The sequence below is a fragment of the Neopsephotus bourkii genome, unplaced genomic scaffold, assembly GCF_033783945.1.
Source record: "Neopsephotus bourkii isolate Nb327-2 ecotype Australia unplaced genomic scaffold, CSIRO-AGI_Nbou_v1 NB_1820, whole genome shotgun sequence".
In the NCBI taxonomy this organism is placed as follows: Eukaryota; Metazoa; Chordata; class Aves; order Psittaciformes; family Psittacidae; genus Neopsephotus; species Neopsephotus bourkii.
Genome location: NW_026902293.1, coordinates 6,877,058 through 6,898,496, shown reverse-complemented (window position 1 = coordinate 6,898,496; position 21,439 = coordinate 6,877,058). Strand labels below are relative to the sequence as shown.

The 21,439-nt window shown below is 41.7% G+C and overlaps 1 protein-coding gene across 6 annotated transcripts in view; it reads right to left on the bottom strand.

Moving 5' to 3' along the window:
* Positions 1-20,754, bottom strand: part of CUNH8orf34 (chromosome unknown C8orf34 homolog) — a 188,334-nt gene extending 167,580 nt beyond the window's left edge. For 3 of the 6 annotated variants that reach the window (XM_061342880.1, XM_061342877.1, XM_061342882.1), the window contains exon 1: positions 20,179-20,754. In XM_061342880.1, the coding sequence (XP_061198864.1) occupies positions 20,179-20,247 (69 nt within the window). In that variant the 5' untranslated portion in view covers positions 20,248-20,754. The remainder of the gene's footprint in view (positions 1-20,178) is intronic. The other 3 variants (XM_061342881.1, XM_061342878.1, XM_061342883.1) reach the window with 2 other exon arrangements.
* Positions 20,755-21,439: the final 685 nt, after the last annotated feature.

The following is a 21,439-nucleotide window of genomic DNA, read 5'->3' as shown; positions in this document are numbered from 1 at the left end:
AAATCATGCCACCCAAGGCTCTGTCCAACTTGGCCTTGAACACCGCCAAGGATGAAGCATTCACAACTTCCCTGACCAACCCATTCCAGTGTCTCACCACCCTAACAGGAAAGAACTTCTTCCTTATATCCAATCTAAACTTTCCCTGTTTAAGTTTTAACCCATTACCCCTTGTCCTATCACTACAGTGCCTAATGAAAAGATCCCTAGAGCCCCCTTTCAGATACTGGAAGGCTGCTATGAGGTCTCCACGCAGCCTTCTCCAGGCTGAACAGCCCCAACTTTCTCAGCCTGTCTTCATATGGGAGGTGCTCCAGTCCCCTGATCACCCTCATGGCCCTCCTCTGGACTTGTTCCAACAGTTCCATGTCCTTCTTATGTTGAGGACACGAGAGCTGTACACAACACTCCAAGTGAGGTCTCACAAGAGCAGAGTAGAGTGGCAGGATCAGCTCCTTCGACCTGCTGGTCATGCTCCTTTTGTTGCAGCCCAGGAAACTGTTGGTTTTCTGGGCTGCAAGCACATACTGCCAGCTCATGTTAATTTTCTCTTCTACCAACACCCCAAAGTCCTTCTCCGCATGGCTGCTCTGAATCCCTTCTTTGCCCAGCCTGTAGCTGTGTCTGGGATTGCTCCAACCCAGGTGTAGGACCTTGAACTTGGCACTGTTAAACTTCATAAGGTTGGCATCAGCCCACCTCACAAGCATGTCAAGGTCTCTCTGGATGGCATTCCTTTCCCTCCAGCGTATCAACCAAACCACACAGCTTGGTGGCATTGGCAAACTTGCTGAGGGCGCACTCAATCCCATTGTCTATGTCCCCAGCAAAGATGTTGAAGAAGACTGGTCCCAACACCGATCCTTGAGGGACACCACTCATTACTGGTCTCCAGCCAGACATTGCGCCATTGACCACAACTCTTTGTGTGCAGCCATCCAGCCAGTTCTTTATCCACTGAGTGGTCCACCTATCAAATTAATGTCTCTCCAATTTAGAGACAAGGATGTCATGTGGGACAGTGTCAAACGCTTTGCATAAGTCCAGGTAGATGACGTCAACTGCTCTGGCCCTGTCCATCAGTTCTGTAGCCCCATCATAGAAGGCCACCAAATTGGTCAAATTGGGTTCTTTTATATCTGCAAAATTTATATACTGCAAATGTGGCTGGAGCTCATTAAGTAAGACTAACAAGTGTTTTTTTTATATAGCATTTTAAGAAAAGGTTACTTTCCATACAAGCAGTTGCTTTATTGACTTAAAGCTACTTGTATCCTTTTCCTCCCTCTACGGGAAAGGTCACAGTGATTTGCCTTTCACAGGTAACGTGAGACAACCCAGTATCTCGTCAGAATAATCACCAAAGCCACTGCAGACTATCTGCAAGCAGATACCTGATAGCTCTCAAATGCCTCTGCAAACACACAGTCACATTCAGTGTGGTTCAGCACAGCTCACACTTCTAAATGCAAGTGGAAATTATAAATACCTCCTAATTTACTACTGCAAGTAACACTTTTATACTACCATCTGTTTTAACCTGTGCTCATTTAGGGGTAGTTTTTGCTTTAGTATATATATTCACTTGAACTTTGCCATTTAAAAAAACAAATGGCAAAACCCCATGATGAAATCAAAATGAATAGATCTTTTTAAATGAAAAAATACAGGAATCTTTTGCCATGCAGAAGACATATCCCATGGATATAACAATGAAATTTGATTACAAATACATGAATTAATAATGTAATAAGCAGCTAAATAACTGTTAACTATTAAAAAAAAAAAAACCAACAAACAATACTGACCAATGCTTTCATATATTCTAGATCTTCCAGTATTTTGTTTAATACCATCTATTACATGCCACAACAGAATACTGGCAACTATTTTATTTCTGTACTGGCAACTATTTTATTTCTGTTGCATATCACTGTACCTCAATTCATCTTCAGCCCCAGCTGGGAAGACACATTAATAATTCCAGTTCAGTTGGAAGTAAAATCCACTTGTGATTGGTTCCATATACATTTATGTCATCCATCAGTGTGGTTCTCCCCATCACCAAGCAAGATAACAGAAGAACAGCTTTTAAAATTTTTTTTTTCTTAATATTGTTTCCCAATTTCCAACAGATTTCTAACATACTCTGCCTTCATGGATAACCTCTTCTCTTCAAGTCAAATTAAAATAGGTATTCTGCTGTTCAAAGCAGAGAGACTTCTGACAATGACTACCCCGTCACAGTCAAACTAGAAAACAAACTAAAGATTTGGCACACACAGGGGAAAAGACATGCAGGTGTTCATTTTGACCTAAATGGTACAGGCTTAAAGTTGTCACATTTAGAGTGCAACATGAACCATGAAGTATCAGGTATAAGAGGCAGTAACTTTTAAAGGAAATGTTACACTGGGCACAGAGCTACCCACAGTCTACATATCTCCAGCCAACTTCCAGTGTTCCCAGTTTCGCACTGGAACTACCAAGTTCATTGCTCTGCCTGAGCCCTGAGAAGTTATCATCACTGCTTCTGTATCCATCTAAAAGTGTACCAGGCTTGTGGAACAACCCCCAGGCTGCCATCTGGAGTTCTCCTGAAAACCAGGCCCTTCAGTGTCAAAGTTTGAATACACACATACTGGACAAGGCTGAGGTCTGAACCCACGAGAATGCAGAGCCTACTGAGGATCATAGGACCATAGAATAGATTGGGTTGGAGGGGACCTTCAAAGGTCATCTAGTCCAACCCCTCTGCAATGAACAGGGCCATTTTCAACTAAATCAGGTTGCCTAGAGCCCCATCCAGCCTGGCCTTGAATGTCTCCAGGGATGTTGCATCCACCACCTCTCTGGGCAACCTGTTTCAGTATTTACCACCCTCATTGCAAAGTATTTTTCCCCGAATCTCCCCTCTTTTCTATTAAAACCATTGCCCCTTGTCCTATTAAAACAGGCCCTGCTAAAAAGTCTTTCCCCATCTTCCTTATAAGGCCCCTTTTCAGATGAACAGCAAGCTGCCTGACTTCTCCGACAAAGCAAAACCTATGCTTGCAAATCTTTTGCTTTCTATCACAATAGGGTGCCTTTTCCTTCTTGCAGCCAGCTGATGAAAACACAATAGAAAGATAGTGGAGTTTTTCAGCAGATAATTGATTTAACTACATATAGGAGGGATAACATTTCTTTTGCACATCTTGAAATATACCAGAAAGAGACACCACTATACTTCCTAAAAGTAACCGTAAGACACTCAGCACTATACAGCTGCACCAATGCCGCAGACTCCATTTCAGTATGAAGCAGTAGCTGTCCCTGTACTGTAACAGACCATAGATGTTTTTTTGACTCTTCATTTTTGATTTGGATAAATTCCATGTTGTTTTTTTCAAATCTCAATTCCTATGTTAAACATAAGTACGCTCCAAAGTAACAAAACAAATGAACAACCCCACAAACACTGGAAAGTTAGGTTTATAATTGCTCATACAAACATACTGTGGTTCACTGTTACAGATATATATTGCAGTAATCACAGAGACCCTTAAAAAGACATTTTGTAACACTTATTCAGCTTGACTTTCAACTTGAATGTCGTTATTTGAACAGTTTTTGTACAAAACATAAAAATAACGCTCAAGTACCAGATCAAATGCAAAAATCATCAGTTTCTGGGAGGCACAAAAAGCACTCCTTTTTCCCACAAATATAGATAGACACATATATATTATATTATTGATATACATCAGGCTCACAAAATCTTTTGAGATCATAAAAAGTAGAAGAAATAAACAATATTCCACTGCACGTAGGGCAAAAAGATGTCATAAGAAAGGATTCTTAATTATTACAATGGTATCTATTACCATAAGAACTTAAAAGAATGGTGAGATCCCATTTTGTGCAACTCTGGTAAATTTTCATATGCTCAAATACTAGACAAAAAAACCAGTGTAAAAGTAGCCACAGAAAAACCCCTTCAAATATTTTTGTAGCATAACAGTTATTATTTGTAACATCCTACATTGATGCTTCCAGTTACTTTTTTTTTAGATTGGAAAAAGCCTCAAAATATCTAGGTTTTTATTACCTCTGAACTCAAATGGTAATGTGACAGAAATAAGATACACCAATATTTGTCCAGTGAACAAATGTCCACCTATTCCCAGTCCAAAAATTTGGCCAAACACTCTTTTGAAGGTTCTGAGAATAGCCATTTTACTTAATAGCCATCTCCAGAAAGAAGCACCATCACAGGCATAACAGTCTATTCTCATGGGCTTCTTTTTCAAATCTAAAGCAATAATCTACCCAAATATTAATGCTCTTTTTTTTTTTTTTAATCCATCAGCAATGCACTTTTTGCCATTACTTCTGAAAAACAAAACAAAAAAACCCAGCCCAAACTACATAACCTAGTTTTGCGTTCCTGTGTAGTGATTTAATTTTGTATGGATGCCCTATATTTGTGATCACTACTGGTCAATGTGAAAGACATGAATCACAGAATCATTAAGGTTGGAAGGGATCTCTGAAGATTATCTAGTCCAACCCCCTCCCAAAGGCAGGGCCACCTAGGGCAGGTTATACAGGAATGTGTCCATGCAGGTTTGAATGTCTCCAGAGAGGGAGACTCCACAGCCTCACCGGGCAGCCTGTTCCAATGCTCTGCCACCCTCAACATAAAGATCTTCTTCATGTTAAGGTGAAACTTCTTGTATTTTAGTTTAGGCTCCTCGTCCTCTCACTGGACACCACTGAAAAAAGGATGCACCATCCTGTTGGCACCCACCTTGAGATATTTATGTGCATTAATAAGATCCCCTCTCAGTCTTCTCTTTAGACTAAACAGGTCCAGCTCCCACAGTGTCTCCTCATAAGAGAGATGCTCCAGACCCCTGATCTGGAGGGAGGACAGAATTAATGTCATTGATAATTAAGGCCTATGTTTTCCAGACTGGATTCATCTGTTTGTTCTCAGCATAGTCAAGCTATGGAAAGAACTTGTAGGAGCTTAAGAGACATCCAAACTATAATTTCCATCAAGCATTTCAAGCCAACTTAGGAAGCTCAGCTGCAAGTCAAATCATAAAAATACTACAGTTTGCTTTAACAAAACATTTCCCCTTATCAAGCTTAAAAGTTTAAAGAAGTTGTGTTTTTCAACAAGAATAAAAAAAAAGGAATGCAATATTTCTACCCAGCCTTAAGTTGTACATTGCTGTCAATTCCTATCTTCCAAAAATTAGGCCTATAAATTTTACATTCTCAGACCTACTCGCATCTGCTTACCGATGTGTCATTATGAAGGAATTTAAGGTAGCAGAGCCTGCATCCAGAGGACAAACACAAAGTAGGATATATGAAGACATAAGCTAAAGAGTAAGTGACCTAACTAATGTTAATCATATTTTTGATCTCTTTCTTTTGTACCTCTCAGTATAATACTGGTAATTATGGCTGAAAGTGAGATTCATTCAAAAGCAGATTTATATGCAATGCTACACGAAAAAAGCACAAGGATGTATGTATAGTTTACCTTCACAATTTGTTGCATGGATTACACGTTATTTGTTCCATTAAAAAGTTAATTGCATGCCCAAGTCCTTACAGAATCCTCACCTAAGTAATGTGAAAAACCTCCCTCACACTACTTTTAAAGAACAATTGAAAACTGAGAATTATGTCAATACCAAGCTGAAAAAAAAGCCTCTGAAATAAGAGGATGTTGGACACTTTTGTTTGGCCTCTGGCAAGACAAGTGCATTGGTTGCACAGGCTTAAGGCTGACACTTATCATATCATGCCCGCAAATAAAGTAGGTCTGAGACAATGGGGACAGCTAAATAAGTATCAGCTTACATAAGCAGCATACTCTTTCCATTCTAGAAGTTATAGATTGGCTAAATTACATATATGATTTCAATATTAAAGCCATTTTTCCATTATGCAAAGCATAAGTATGAAACAACTACAATATTAATACTGGTCTCTGTAACAAAACCATAAGCCAATAAATAAATGTTTGCTTCCAAGAGAAAAATAAAGCATGAAAATCGGCTTTAAACAAAGTCATCAAAAAACACAAGTTCTAGTAATTACATCATATGGAACAATTTATTAAAATAAATTCTAGCCCAAATAAGGTAAGTTCAAAACATACACAGCACTGGTATATTTCTAAAAAACCGTCATTTGCACTTTGACTATGTCCTCCACATAAACTGTCACCGTGGATCTAGTCAGCATGCCCTTGCTAACCTACATGGCCTGCAACATCCCCGAGCTGTCTTTTGGCTTAGGTTTTCAAAACTAAGGACTAAAGGAGTATATTTCGCAAGAATGCAAAAGCCTTAAGGGGATATATAAATAAATACTACTGTGCTAATGACTGAAAATCTTTAAATAGATAGCAATGGTAATTTTTAAGGACAGATCACTGAATTTTAGCTAGAACTGTAGTTAGGTCCATCATTTCTCATCAGGCACTTCTACTATCAAGGCTGCAATGGCTGAAGCAACTAAAAATCACTTCATTTCTAGACATCTGGGTAATTTTAGAAGATGCGATAGGTTTGAGGGTTTTAGATCTATTTTTAATAAAGGCTAAAGCATTATTATTCTTATTTTCCACTGCTTTTTATTTAGAAAACAATGCCTGCAAATCACTGGTGTATGTTTTTGTTTGTTTCTGATGCAGCAAAGTAACTTCCCAAGCTTGACAGTGATTGCCTAATTAAAGCTTCCTGATGATTTGATTGCTATTAATTTAATGTTAGACTAAATCTGCTTGGTTACAAGTGAAGGCCTTCCTCTTGTGAATCAGGGCCTCACTAAGGGCAGCACAGCTCCCTGTAGGAACCTAATGTGCTCACATGCACTGCACTGCAGTCCTGAGACTTCTCAAAAGCTCTGAACCACCACACTAAGCTAGGAAGGAGGGAGGGGAAATCTTTTGTGAATGTGTAACACAAATTAATGGAATTAATGGCAATACCAGGCAATGAAGCAGCACAAAGAAAAAAGAGGAAGCAGAGGGGCCATAATGAGCTCAGTGCCTTGCTGTGACAACTTCCAAACCATGTGAAGACTGTAAGAACCAGCAAGGTTTGCAGTCTCTGTGCAGATAAACAAGACAGACAAAAGAAGGGGAAACACAAGCACAGAATAATACATGAAAACGCCGTGGGACAGCAGTAGCCGAAATAGGCACAGAAGCCAGGTAACTGCCACCATTTCAGTACCCTAACTATTGTATGCTTTATTTCCTCTTATAAATTCTTAGCGTCTTCAGTTGTTAAATAAATGTTAAGTGGATCTTCTTTTTAGCCAACTTCACTCTTCTAATCCTTTTCCTATTAACATAGGAAAACTCAGAATAAAATAAATTCTCTTGAGTTTGTTATTCACCTTTGTTCTTTTTTTCTCCCCTCCCATCTTCTTTCTGGTATTCCTCCTTCACAGGATAAGAAATAGAGATTAACTCTGCTGCTCTAGCAATTTAGTCTTCTCTTCTTGTGTATCCCTTCTTTCCTGGGACCTCTACATCATGCAAAAGAATGCGTCTGAAAAAGATACTCGGTGAGTAAGTTGCAACCTGCCATTTCTCCAAGGTTGTCCTGTGCAGATTTCATCCTCAGCACAATTATGGTGTTTCATGATGGCATACCCAGAGGAAATTCAGCATCTGCAAATCTTGGTTTTGTCCTCAGCTTGTGTTTCCCTGGACATCTCCACTCTGTACTGATTAGGCAGGAAGAATGCTTATGAAGATGAATACCCAAGTAACATTGGGTGTATTGACTATTTCATGCCCAACTGGCTCGGACATGTGCAGCTAATACAATATGTCTGAACAGGAACACACAGTACCTACCTCTTTAATGCAGGATCTCTGTCTTGTGCACATGGGATTCTCAGGTGTGTCCCAAGGCTTCCAAGCATCTATACACATTGCGTGGTATGTGCACATGGACACACACACTTTTTAGTCTGAGAAATCCCAGTAAACCCAGTCACAGAAATCCAGTAATCTTATCCTGTCTCTTCCATTTCTTCTTCGAATAAAACTGTAGCCTTACTCACATCTGTGTCCCCAATTCCATCTCTATAAAACTATCACAGAATCTGCCTCACAAAATTATTTTCTAACTGCCCTATCCATAATTGCTGTCACAAGTTCTCCTAAGGTGATTTACAGATGAAACTAACCTTCCTTCAGTACTATGAATCATATCCCAAGTCTCCAGAAGAGCCAGATTCCACTTATTTAGGCTTCTGGTACATATTCTGCTATCAACGATACAGAGCAGCTTCCCTGAATTAATACACCAAAAGAAACACAGAACTCATCATTCAGAATTCCTTTCTTTGGTATAAATACCTGATCAGAGGAACTCTTCACAATCATCAGTTTACCTCTCCACCCATACAAATGTCAGCAGAGACACAATGGCTATCAGCTTGGAGTGTAATGTGATCTTGATGGACTTTGTGGCACAGCAGCTAGTATCAATAGTAGTGCTAAGGACAATTTTAACTCCCTGGCAAATCTATACCCAAGCAGTATTGCAAGATCAAATACTAGGAATTAGACACTGCAAAACATGCACATTCCTTTAGACAATAAGAAGTTATATTTTCTATATATATGTTTTTTAAAAAGTTACAGGTTCTTATATTTTCTTTCTTTTTATGTGAACATACTCTCATATGCTGAGAATATGACTGAAGGGTGAGAAATTCTCAGCAAACACAAGCACCAGAACCCTTTTTTAAAAAAAGAAAGTACAGATCCCAGGTAACCATTTGATTACAGGGACTGAGATTATACGGGAAAAAATAGAAAAGAAAAATAATATGTTGGCAACGTAGTATTAATCTTTGTCATGCCATCCACTTCCATTTCCAATCTATTCTCACTTTCACGCTCAGTGTATTCATATGGTCCATTTCCTCCTAATTCATTAGGCCATCCTCCCTAATTATTCAATTTCCTCTTCTGCTCCTTCACAGAAGAGACTGGGAAGGTCCATGCATTCTCCTACCTATGGAGAGCTGCACTTCTAAAAGGCAAGATCCATAAGAAGCTAACTTAAGCACACAAGCTTCTGGGGTTAAGCAATTAGCAATTAGGGCTGAGCAATTAGTTAGAATTCATAGAACAATTTGGAGATCACTTATGCCCATATAGCAACTTGCTACCAGAGAAAAAGGCAGCCATGCTCCTCTCCTTCCCCTCCCCTCTGGCCACCCACATTTTCTCTTGTGAGTCAATACCAAGCTCCTCATCAGACCACCTGGCAACCCACTAAGGTAAACCAACTGAACACTTTCACTTTGTAGACTTCCTTTTGTTCTATTTCATCTTCCTAAACTGGGTAACTGTAGTATGAGGCAACTGTCAGTTCTAGAATAAGGACAGCCAGAATGGGCAGTCAGCAGTGAAGATGAAAAGAAACTGCAGCAGCTGTCTATTACATCAGCTTCACAACCTGCAGTTCGGAGTAGTACTAAATCACCAGACTGTCCGGGGTAAAACCAGCTATTAGAGGGGGAATGATTCAGTTAAAACACCTCCAACACAACTGAAAGACCCAAACTCTTCTTATTTCTGCCCCAGAAACAGCTCCTCCAGAAGCCAACAAAAGAGCTTGATAACCATATTGTTCCAGCCACTACAGAGAAATCTGGTGCATGAATAAAGTGATTTTACTCATTGAATAACACAGGGAGCTGGCAAAATGAGGAGAGAGAAAGAATGCTTCATATAGATACAAAAGAAGGTAACAATTTCCATTCTTCACATGAACAGAAATTTTATAAGGGGTAGATAATGTAAAATAGCTTTCTACTTATGATGGGTGAGTTCCCATGTAGTCTTCATTTTGTATGGGCATTTCACAGATTTGTAACATATTTCCTCACAGTGTTATGTGAAATTATGTTCATAACTGAGGTATTTCACTGAAAACCCTATGTTTAATGCAAAAATAATGCTAGAATTTTACATGACTATGAAAAGAAAACTGCCTAAGCCAAGAGCAAAACCAGAGGGGCATCATAATTTCATTCTAATGACTCCTCCTGAACACTTTTGGATGGAACTAAAAATAGGTATTCAGAGAAACTGCATAGCCAATGCAGAAATTAACACAGCATGGCATACAGAACCTGATATAAAAGTTTAGGCCATCAAAATCTTTCAGGTAAAATCTTTTCGCGTATTCTGTACTTCAGTTGAGGTCTGGGGTTGAGAAGTCCCCTCTTCTTCTTTGTCTTCCTCTGATCTACATAATAATAACTATTGACCAGATGTTGTCCCACTTGTAGTAAGTGCATTGGTTCTTCATTTTTCTTCACTTTAAGGGTTGCTTTTTGTGCCTCTTCTTTGCTTTTCCTCTTGTGTACAGGGACAATCAATATCGGCATGAATTGGTCCTTTGGTTTAGCTGCAGTATCTGTTGTTGAGGTTGGTGCAGCCGCTGTGCTTGGGGGTTGAGTAGCACCAGCAGCTGCGCTGTCTGTTGCTGTCGGGGTTTGAGTAGCTGCTGTACTTGCAGTTGGAGTAGCTGCGTTGTGTGTTGTAAGAGTTTGAATAGCTGCTGTATTTGTCACTGGGGTTGGTGTAGTTGCTGTACTTAGAGTAGCTGCATTGTCTGTTGTAGTCAGAGTTTGTGTAGCTGCTGTACTTGTCACTGGGGTTGGTGTAGCTGCTGTATTCGGAGTTGGAGTAGCTGTGTTGTCTGTTGCTTTGCCATCAGGTCCAGAGACATCTTTTTCCCTTTGAAGGTGCTGGAGAGTGTTGAACAGGGCTCTGTAAGCATAGGCCAAGCCCCAGGACGTTGCCATGATTTGTCCCTCTCTGGTATGACCAGGATGACAACACAGCTCATTTAAGTGTTTTACTAGTTTTTCCGGATTTTGCACTTGTTCAGTGGTGAAGTCTCAAAAATGTCTGTTGCTAGCTTTTTAAAAGGTTATAACTCTCTTTACTGAGCATAGATACGGATGTTGGGGTGTCCTGGCAAAGGCATAGGTGCGTATTTCAAGTGTTCATGGTCTTTTCCTATGTCTTAGAATTAAACTTCCGAATTGTTCTTCCTATCAAATAAATGTTGCATTTTATCATCTTCAGGTATGTCTAAAACAGCACACTGCCTTAGCCAGTATCCTAACAATTCTATTTAAAAAATATTTTGTTTTCAACCAGGTTTTAACTGTTTCTTCAAGTTTCAGGCAGAGACGCATCTTCTCTTAACACAGAATATACCTCATTCACACTTAACAACTAGGCGAATAAGAAAGTGTGCATCCATGCAAGGGGGTTAATTCAGAATACAGCTAATGACACCTCTTGTTTATCTAGATATTATACACACCAAGGCATTTGGGCATTTCCAAAAATTGGTGAACAGAAAAATGCCTGAGGCCACCTGTCAAGTCCGAAGATGACAATGTATCTTCAGTACCCCTCACTCACACAAAAACATGTTTCCCCCCCGCCGAAAAAATCAATTGCTAGACAAAAAAAAAATCACAATTAAAAAAAATAAATCCCTACACAAATTAAACTGAGAAATTGTTGATGTCCCTCTCTTCATTCATATAAACAAGAAAGAAAAAGGAAAGTACCAAGTGGGAAGAAAAGACATTGAGAAAAAGAAAAGAGTATTATTAAACCTTCAAAATTAGATGCGAACTGTAAAAACCCATGCTCTTAAATAATATGTTTCTAACTTAATTTTTTAATGCTTCGACATACAAAGTAAGACTTTTAAAAGCAAGCAATCAGAGGTGTCTTTCTAGGTGTCCTTTTTAGCCAATGCCAAGATAAAGCAGCTAAGAAAACCACTTGCTCCAGAACAGTAAACAGTGCATCACGCACAGAAAAAAATACTGGTTAAGGTACTAACTGCCCCCTTTCCCTCTCAGAAGCTTCAAAACAACCAGAAAGCTGAGACTGTGCTGACTCAGGAGATGACAGAATGTAGCCCACTTGGAAAAGTATAACTCAGTAACAGCAAAGAATCCATTAGAAAAAAAAAAAAAGAATGAGTTAAAGCCATTAAAGTTTTCTATTTAATATTTGACATTTACATTTGTCCTTTGTACCAAAAGACTGGATTAATCAAAAGAAACTAAACAGTCAAAGAGCTTATTTCAGGTTTAATTAAAACCATCCATTAAATATCATCCAAAACTTGGAAGAGTAATAATGTGATAAAAGATAAACAAAGAAAAAAGAGCAACAGTAATGCGGCTTATTTGATCCACACTGTTTCATTATTACAGGGGTTGCCAGACAAAAATTCAAAGTCATCATTGTCTTAGTGCATATCCTAGAGCAAAGACTCATTTTATTTTTAAACATCGGCAAGCTCTAGACTTTAGCATTGAGCAGTCAGGATCTGCTGCTACATGATGGTAAGAGCAACTCAATTGAGAACTACCTCTCATTTTCCCAGCTAATTTTTATGGCAGCCACGTACGCCTTCTGCTCTCCTCTCAGGAAGTAATTGTCATTTTGAGGGTTTAAAAACGCTAAAAGTTAATGTAACAAAAGGAAGTTGTTATGATTCTTTCATTTTATCATTCTGTACTTTAGACACAATCCTTCAATTATTTTTACCATACGACAAAGATTTTAATGTTGATTTTTATTTCTTTGTGAGTCTTGTACCCAGAAGGAATACCTTCTTTTCTTTTTTTTTTTTTTTTTTTTTTTTTTAAAGAGCAATCAAGAAAGTTCACCTTTCACTTTCCTGAAAGTTATGTTTTGCCACTGTGGAAACAAGGCTTGTGTGAGTATCATCTATGTTTGTGACCACACAAATGCATGCCTCTACCTGTGATTTCTTTCTCCGTCTCTTTCCAGTATTTTTTTAAACTTTCAACAATTTCAGACAAATTCACAGAGGAGTAGGCATCACAAAGACACAAGTTCTTTCAAATCTTGAGACATTAACTGGTCAGGTAGCAAGACCAAAACATGATTTTTCTTATTAAGGAGCAATGTCTTTTCTTAAACCCAGATTCCACAGGAGAGAATTGTGAATGCCCCATGCACAAGGAAATCTCTGTCAACTTTTGCATCTTGTTGGTCACCATAAAATCCAAGCAAAAAGGATAAAGCCATTGCCCATGGCACTGTTTGTAGAAAAGAGTCTCTCTATAATTTTAATTAAACTTTTTCATTACCCTGAAAGACAACTTTATCAAATCAACTATCAGAATGCACAGTGAATTCTCTGAAAAGCAAAGGACATCTCTACCCCATTTTTTTTTCCATTTGACTTTGATTCCCCTTTAGTAGGTCTTTTACTTCAGTGCACATCAAGGTTATCACAAAGTCCTACTGTAGTTGGCAACCAAACAAAATTAGAACTTATGTATGATTCCATACCCCCCACTGTGTAACACTGCGGCATTCCTAGATCACTGCTGATTTCCACACATTCTTTGGAAGACAGAAAGAGGGACTGGCAAGTTGAAACAATGTAACTGGGTAATCAGCTAGTACCTAAAATGATACTCATGATGTCAAAGTACCAAAAAATTGGTCTGCAAAGGCTCCATCTAGCTACCTGAAATTAAATACTTCCTTGAGCAAATTCACATCATCCAGAACAGACCTTTTCATGCTTGCAATAGAGTCTAACCAATTAAGTATAATACCAAAATAAAACAGAAGATTATTTGAGCAAGCTCAAAAGAAAGCAATTCTTTGAGAGCATCCCTATCACTCATGTTGCAGATATCGCAGCTGAAAACATAATTTGATACTGTGAGGAACCAAACTTGTAAATGAGATAGTAAAGTTGAGCATGTCCACATTTGTGTATTTAAGAACTGAGAGCAAATATTGCTTCAAAAGGTGGTTCAAACTTCAAAATTCACTCTTGAATTTTGACTAAGTCACAAGGTGCACTGTAATTATTGTTAGCCACCAAACAGGTGCATTAGGACGTTTTAAGGTTTAAGTCAGAAGCATAATTATTTATTTAAATTAAATAATGGAAGCCATGGCATAATATAATGCAATCTCATTTAGGAAAAAAAATCATAAATAAATAAAAAAACACTATTTCATATTATTTTACTTCAGGAATTTTGTATGTTAAGAGAAAAGGAGGTAAGTGTAGTAATATGAACACAGCCTTTGTGTTGTTTAAAAATAAAAATTACAGTTCTAAACCCACATTACTTTGAGAAAATTCTTAGATAACCAGGGGGTTGGTATGTTTATTTTGAGAAGAGATTTTTTGATGTTGTTTTTTTTTTGGTTTGCATAATAACATGTACCTGTGGGATGCTTTTTGGCTGCAGTTCTATAAATAAGAGAATTCCAAAACACTAAATTTATCTCAGAGCTCTTTGTAGATTTATTGCAATCTGTTCTTAAGAGTGCTGATCCAGCTTTCAAATTCACAGAAACTGCCAGGTTGCCAAAATGACAACACAATTGGATGCCAAAGGGGTACAGCAATGCAGAAGTCTAGATGTATGGATACTCACAGGCACCAGGGTTATTCATTAAGATTATCAGCACACAAAAAATTTTGTTGGATTAGATGCTTGACATACAAAGTGGGTCAATACTTCACTCAGACAGAAATGAGTGGGTGCTGATTATGAATACTCTGTCCCAGCCAATTTTAGGCATACACCTTCTGTTCACATTTTAGAAAGATGAAAAAAAAAAAACCCTAACAGTGAAGCTTCATTCCTGAAATAATTCATATTTAGAATTCTTGTTACATTCCAGTTAAATGTAAAAAAAATCTAAAAAAAATCAGGTAGTGCTATGCAACATGTTACCATAAAAATCCCAGAAGAGGCGTTTCTAAAGGGCATTCCTCAAATCTAAACTAGGTGTCTAACTACAGTATTCTCAGATGCCAATAATCTCTTACAGAAAGATGTCTACGCTTTCAAAAGTGAAGAAAAAAAAAAACAAACCAACAGCAAAAATAACCCACAACACACAAAACCCACATAGAATAGAATAAGCCAGAACAGGAAACCTGGCAGAATTGAAGGGGTTAACCTAAGACCTTACTGCCAGCACTAAAAACCGCACACTCTAGAGAATTTAGAAGCTCACCTATAGGTTCATAGGAATTTTACCTGGAAAAACCTGCAAGATGAAACGGCAGAGAAGTAACACTTTTGAAAAAAAGCATGATCTGAGGACCTACATTCAACAGGGGGAAATGAGGCTGAAGTGTTGAAGTTGTTTTGCAATCTGTCTTAAATCTGAAAATTGATACAGTCTCAGATGTAATTCCCACCCACCTTCCTTCCCACCTCTAAGCCATAAATAAGAATTTAACTAGTAAATACGTTTGGAATCAAGTGAGTCTGTGTGTTACCATTCATAGCTGAGTGGAGAGGACTTCCTACTATCTGTTAACAGGTACCACTAGTGAGTAGAAGACTGATGTCTGCTGAGTCAGACTAAGTTCATTAATTCTTTTCCAGAAGGCTAGTCCTACCTTTCTTATCTAGATGGAAATACCTTTTTAACCAAGGGAGGGCCTACAGTCTTCCTGCATCTTTCATGGAAGGATTATCTTTCTAATTTGCGTAAAAGAGAAGCGTTCAAGCGTCAAACTATGCAAAGCTTCAGCAAAGAAATAAAACTGAACTCATTCTCATATGTAGCATGCACCAAAGGTAAAAAAAAAAAAAGAAAAGAGATGAAGTCCAAAAGATGAAATCCAAAAGAACAGAAAGTTCTTAAGTGGATACCCTGGTTAATGAAATACAAAAAGCCCTAACCACAGTTAACAGAATAACAGAAGGCCACAAATACAGGACAGAACGGATTAAAAGAGACACTACCAAGAAATCTGCTAGCAACTTGAACATAATGACCGATGGCAACTAAGACTACCTACTGCTCTTGCCTGTAATGCAGGGGAATTGTACTTCATCATCAGGAAACATTCCAGCTAACTGTGCCGGCATAACTGTCTAAGGCCTATGGAGTAAAATCCTCCTGATTACTGATCATTCACTATGCAAGTATGCAATATGATCTGTTTATGCATCACCATCCCTGCCTTTGCCTCATAAAGCCTGCATGTCCTCTCTCCACTTTCTTCTTTCCTGTGACTGCCCTCAATTACCCTGTATTATTCTATGCATTCCCTAAAATGTTGGCTTGAAGCATATATTGAGAAATTATAGTCACAACCTGCTCAGCAAATAACACTGCAGAAAACTGAATCCAAGTCCACTCTGTTCTGACACAGTACTGGAAAATTAGTACTCACTGCAGAAAAACATGATGAGTGGTGATTAATTAGCATCAAAACCAAAAGCGATGGAAGAAAATGTTAGCTGTTCCTGAATGAAAGACAAAGCACAAGTCTCTTCTCAATGTTTCAGAACATTTAGAGACACCAAAATCTGACCCATTAGTGAATATACCTGTGGTGGGTTGACCCTGGCTGGACATCAGGTACTCACCAAAGCTGGTCTATCACTCGCCTCACCAGCTGGACAGGGGACAGAAAAACATAATGAAACATAGAATCACAGAATAGTTAGGGTTGGAAAGGACCTTAAGAGCAGCAAGTTCCAACCCCTCTGCCATGGGTAGGGACACCTCGCTCTAAACCATATCACCCAAGGCCTTGTCCAACCTGGCCTTGAACACTGCCAGGAGTGCACTGATGGAGCATTCACAACCTCCCTGGACAACCCAGTCCAGTGCCTCACCACCCTAACAGGAAAGAATTTCCTCCTTATATCCAACCTAAAGTTCCCCTGTTTAAGTTTTAACCCATTACCCCTTGTCCTATCACTACAGTCCCTAATGAAGAGTCCATCCCCAGCATCCCTATAGGCTCCCTTCAGATACTGGAAGGCTGCTATGAGGTCTCCATGCAGCCTTCTCTTCTCCAGGCTGAACAGCCCGAACTTTCTCAGCCTATCTTCATATGGGAGGTGCTCCAGTCCCCTGGTCATTCTCGTGGCCTTCCTCTGGACTTGTTCCAAGAGATCCATGTCCTTCTTATGTTGAGGACACCAGAATTTGTATGGATCAAGATGAGGACAGGAAGACATCACTCATCAGTTACTGTCACAGGCAAAACAGATTCAACTTGGGGAAATTAATTTATTACCAGTCAAATCAGAGTAGGATAGTGAGAAATAAAATCAAATCCTAAAAACACCTTCCCCCCACCCTCCACTTCTTCCCTGGCTTAACTTTACTCCCTATTTCTCTACCTCCTCCCCTCCTGATGCAGAGGGATGGAGAATGGGTACTGTCATCAGTTCATCACACATTGTCTCTGCTGCTCTTTCCTCCTCGAGGGAAGATTCCTCACACTCTTTCCGTGCTCCAGCATGGGATCCCTGCTACAGAAGACAGTCCCCCATGAAATTCAATACATGTTCTTTCCATGGGCTGAGGTTCTTCACAAACTGCTCCAGCGTTGGTCGCTTCCACGGGGTGCAGCCCTTCAGGAGCAGACTGCTCTAGCCTGGGTCCCCTCCATGGTCACAAGTCCTGCAGCAAACCTGCTCTGCAAGGGCTCTTCTCTCCATGGGGCCACAGGTCCTGACAGGAGCCTGCTCCAGCAAGGGCTTCCCACAGGGTCACAGCCTCCATAAGGCAACACCCTGCATCGGCGTGGGGTCCTTCCAGGCTGCAGGCGGCATCTGCTCCACCAAGGACCCCCATGAGCTGCAGGGGCACAGCCTGCCTCACAGTGGGCTGCACCATGGGCTGCAGGAGAACCTCTGCTCCAATGCCTGGAGCACCTCCTCCCCTCCTTCTTCACTGGCCATGGCATCTGCAGAGCTGTTTCTCACATATTCTCACTCCTCTCTCCAGCTGCAATTGCTGTTGCAGAGTAACTTTGCCACCCTTCTTAACTATGTTATTCCAGAGGTACTACCACCGCTGTCCCTGATGGGCTCAGCCTTGGCCAGCAGCAGGTCCGTCTTGGAGCCAGCTGGCATTGGCTCCACTGGACACTGGGGAAGCTTCTAGCAGCTTCTCACAGAAGCCACCCCTGTAGCCCCCCTACTACAAGAACCTTGCCACGCAAACAAAATACAGTCTGACTCTGAACACCACATGGTATTCTTTATACACCACAATGCATATATAATAGGAATACTAGTATAGAGCATAAGCTTCACCCTATGCTTAGTTTTCATTCAATTTCTGTCAACTTCAAATACGTGTCTTGCCATTAATGAGGACTACAAGATCAGGCACAGGTTGTACATCTTCAAAAAAGTGTTGAGAACAAAAAAAAAAAAACACCAAAACGAAATATTTATTTTAAACTACTAATCAGGAAGTGGAGGTGATAAGATTTACTATCCTCTTCTTGCCAGTGTTAATGATTAGAATAACTTTAAACAGCTACATGAATGCTACAGCCTTATCTCTTAAATCCACTCTCTAGTATTCAGGTCTAAGTTGATTTGACCAAAAAATTTTCTTCCTGGTTACACTTAGTGCACTGGAGTGCACTAACAACCTGTGGACAGCCTGCATAGTTATATGAAATTCCTACATTACAGTGGTAAGTGAAATATATAGTGATACATGAAACCTTGTAACAAATAACAACTTTTCTTTCCTCCACTATTAATAACTAAAGCATCCTACTATTTAAACATAGAGCTCTTACACTACTGAGAAACTTGGTTAAAAGACAGTGACTCAGAACAGTGATGTCAAGTGCTTGTTTGAATTTTAATGTGTAAAACAACGGGTTAAGAAAATTTAGAAGAAAATGACAGCTGTCAGGCACCTAACTCCTCAACAACCCCAAGGCACTTAATTCCCATTGAAATACAAGGGAGTCAGTTACGTATAGAGCCCTAGCAACTGTGTTGATTGAACAGCCTTTTATTCAGAAATTGAACTGCACAAATGTTTCCATTTCTATGAATTCTAGAACCAGAAAAATCACCTGCTGTTCCCTAGTACCCAGTTACCGCTCCACCAAATGGGTTTTTATTCATTGTAAAATGAAAATATCTAACACCTCTGACACTGAGCCAACATAACCTGTCACAACAGCCTCAGCCCACGCTACATACAAAAACTGACCCTTGGCGAGCAGATCTCTAAGAAAATTTGAACCTTTCCTATGAGGGTTGGCTACCCAAAACATACAATGAAGACATGGAATCCATCACAACTGAATAAAAGAGATTTTGTACATAGTAAGCTTGATTGAGAACAAGTTAAATACTGAAAAAGACAGACTTGTGTCTTGGGATAATAATGCCAGGGTATAATATATGTGCATTTAGATGTGAAAACTGTATGAGAAACAGGGTGATAAAATGGTAATAATCACGATTGCTTTAGTATTCAGCTTATGCACAGAAATAGTAAAATATGCACATCTGTGCATCAACAAATCGAGCAAGTGCATCTTTGTGAGACCACGGAAACTGTATCGCAAAAATACGGCTCTCAAGTGCCTGACTGCAGATGAAAATCTCAGAAAACACCATGGGACCGGGCTGTGCGCAGGACCGCTTTCCCCCCGGGTGCCCGGCTTTCCCAGCGGGGAGGCATCCACCTCTCTCCTCGCTCAGCCGGTCTCGGAGGGACAGCGCCTCTGCTCCCGCTCGCGGCTCGCTGCTCGCTGCTCAGCGCTGCCGCCCTGGAGACAGCGAAGCCTTGGGAGCGTCACATCCCCAAGCAGTGCACGAACGGTCAGCTGGGACCGGGCCGCTGTCCCACACCGCGGGGCGCCGCGGCCGCCGAGGCGAAGTGAGAGGGCGCCTCCGAAGCCTGGGACCGCTGGTGGGAGGGCGAAGGGGCACCTGTTTCACGACCCGCGCGGGTGCGTGTGAACCGAAGGGCGGTGCGTCCGTGGCGGGGCAAGGGGTCCCGCTCGCCCGCGGGATGGCCGGGAAGGGAAGGCTGCGCCGAGCTCTGACACCCAGAGGGGCATGGAGAAGGGACACGAGGGCACACGCATGGAGGGGCAGGACAGGGCAGGGCAGGGCACCTTCTGCCTTGCCCTGCCCTGCCCTCCCTCCCGGGCCGGGCAGGCGCCGAAGCGGAGCCTCGAACTCGTCGTCGCCCCTGCGCTCACCTGTGCTGCGCTGGGAACCGCGGCCATCGCGGGGGCACCCCCGCCGCTGCCGGCCGCGGAGGAGCCGGCCGGCAAGTGTGCAGCTTACCTCGAAGAGGGGACCGATCTTATTCTTTTCCAGGTAGGCTTGGATCCTGGTCTGCTGGTGAGACGCCATGAGGAGCTCCGGAGGCGGGGGCTGGAGCTCCTCTCCCCCGGCGGCGGCTGCAGTCCCTCCGGCTGCTCGCGGTTCACTCTCCGCCGCCCAAAGGCTGCCACAGCGGGAGCTGGGGGAGGCGCTGCGGAGGGGCGGCAGCCCAAAGTCTCCGGGACGGAGCTAACTCAGGTAAACGGGGGGCGGGAACGGGTAGCCGGGTGTCAGTCGCCCGCTTAACTGGGCTCGGGGCCTCGGCGGGATACCTCCCCCTCAGGGAGCAGCAGGCGGGCGCTGCCTGGAGCTTAGCATGGTGCAGGCAGGAGAAAAGCTGCAAAGGCAGCGCGGAGCCCGCTCCACTCCGCGCCCTGTGTCTGTCGGTGTCTGTCCGTGTGCGCCAGGCAGCGCCTTGGTTACGGGAACAGCAGCGGCTCGAGCTGCCGCCCTCACCACAGCGCCGCTCCCGAAGCCAGTGGCTGGGGGCTTCTGTCAGCGCTGCGGCCGTTGGCACCCGGGCTCCGGCGCACAAAAGGCGGGAGCGATGGAAGGGGGAGGAGAGCGGGCGGGAGGCGGAGGCTGCTCTGCCTCCTTCGTTCCGTAGACGGGCTGCTCCCCTGGCGCGGCCAAGTACCCGCTCTCCGCGGGCGCTGCCTACGCGCTGTCGTTTCCCAGGGCCCCCACCTGGCTCCGCTTCCCGGCGCTGGGAGTTCCCCAGGTGGGCTCCGCGGGCCGCACGGGGTAGGGAGGACTCGAAAACTTCAGCAGGCGGAGGGTCAGGGAGGAGTGAAAGGAGTCGCTCAGCGAGCAGGGAATGGGGGTGCGAGGACTGCAGCCAGCGCTTTCCCTCCCTGTTTAAATGCTTTTTAAATCTTGAAACGCTCTGTTTCTTATTAAATGAAATTCCCAATTAGAGACACTAAGCATCTTAATACAACAACTCCAGTAGGTATGTGTAGCTGTACTGTAGTCTCAGGTTGTGTTGAGTTCCCTCAAGTAGCCAAGGGCTGTTGTCCGAAAACCCGGTGGAGTAAATGAGAAATTTCCATCTGGCTTCAGGGAGCAGTGAGTTAATAGCTACATCAAAGAAGCAGTATTTATTCTTTCTGCACTTCAAGTAATTAGGTCCCTACCTTTTTCTGGAGGCAGGGTCATAACCAGCTTTTATCTCTCTCTCTCTTTAGAGAAGAACAAACAAAAACATGCTTCTTGGGGTTTG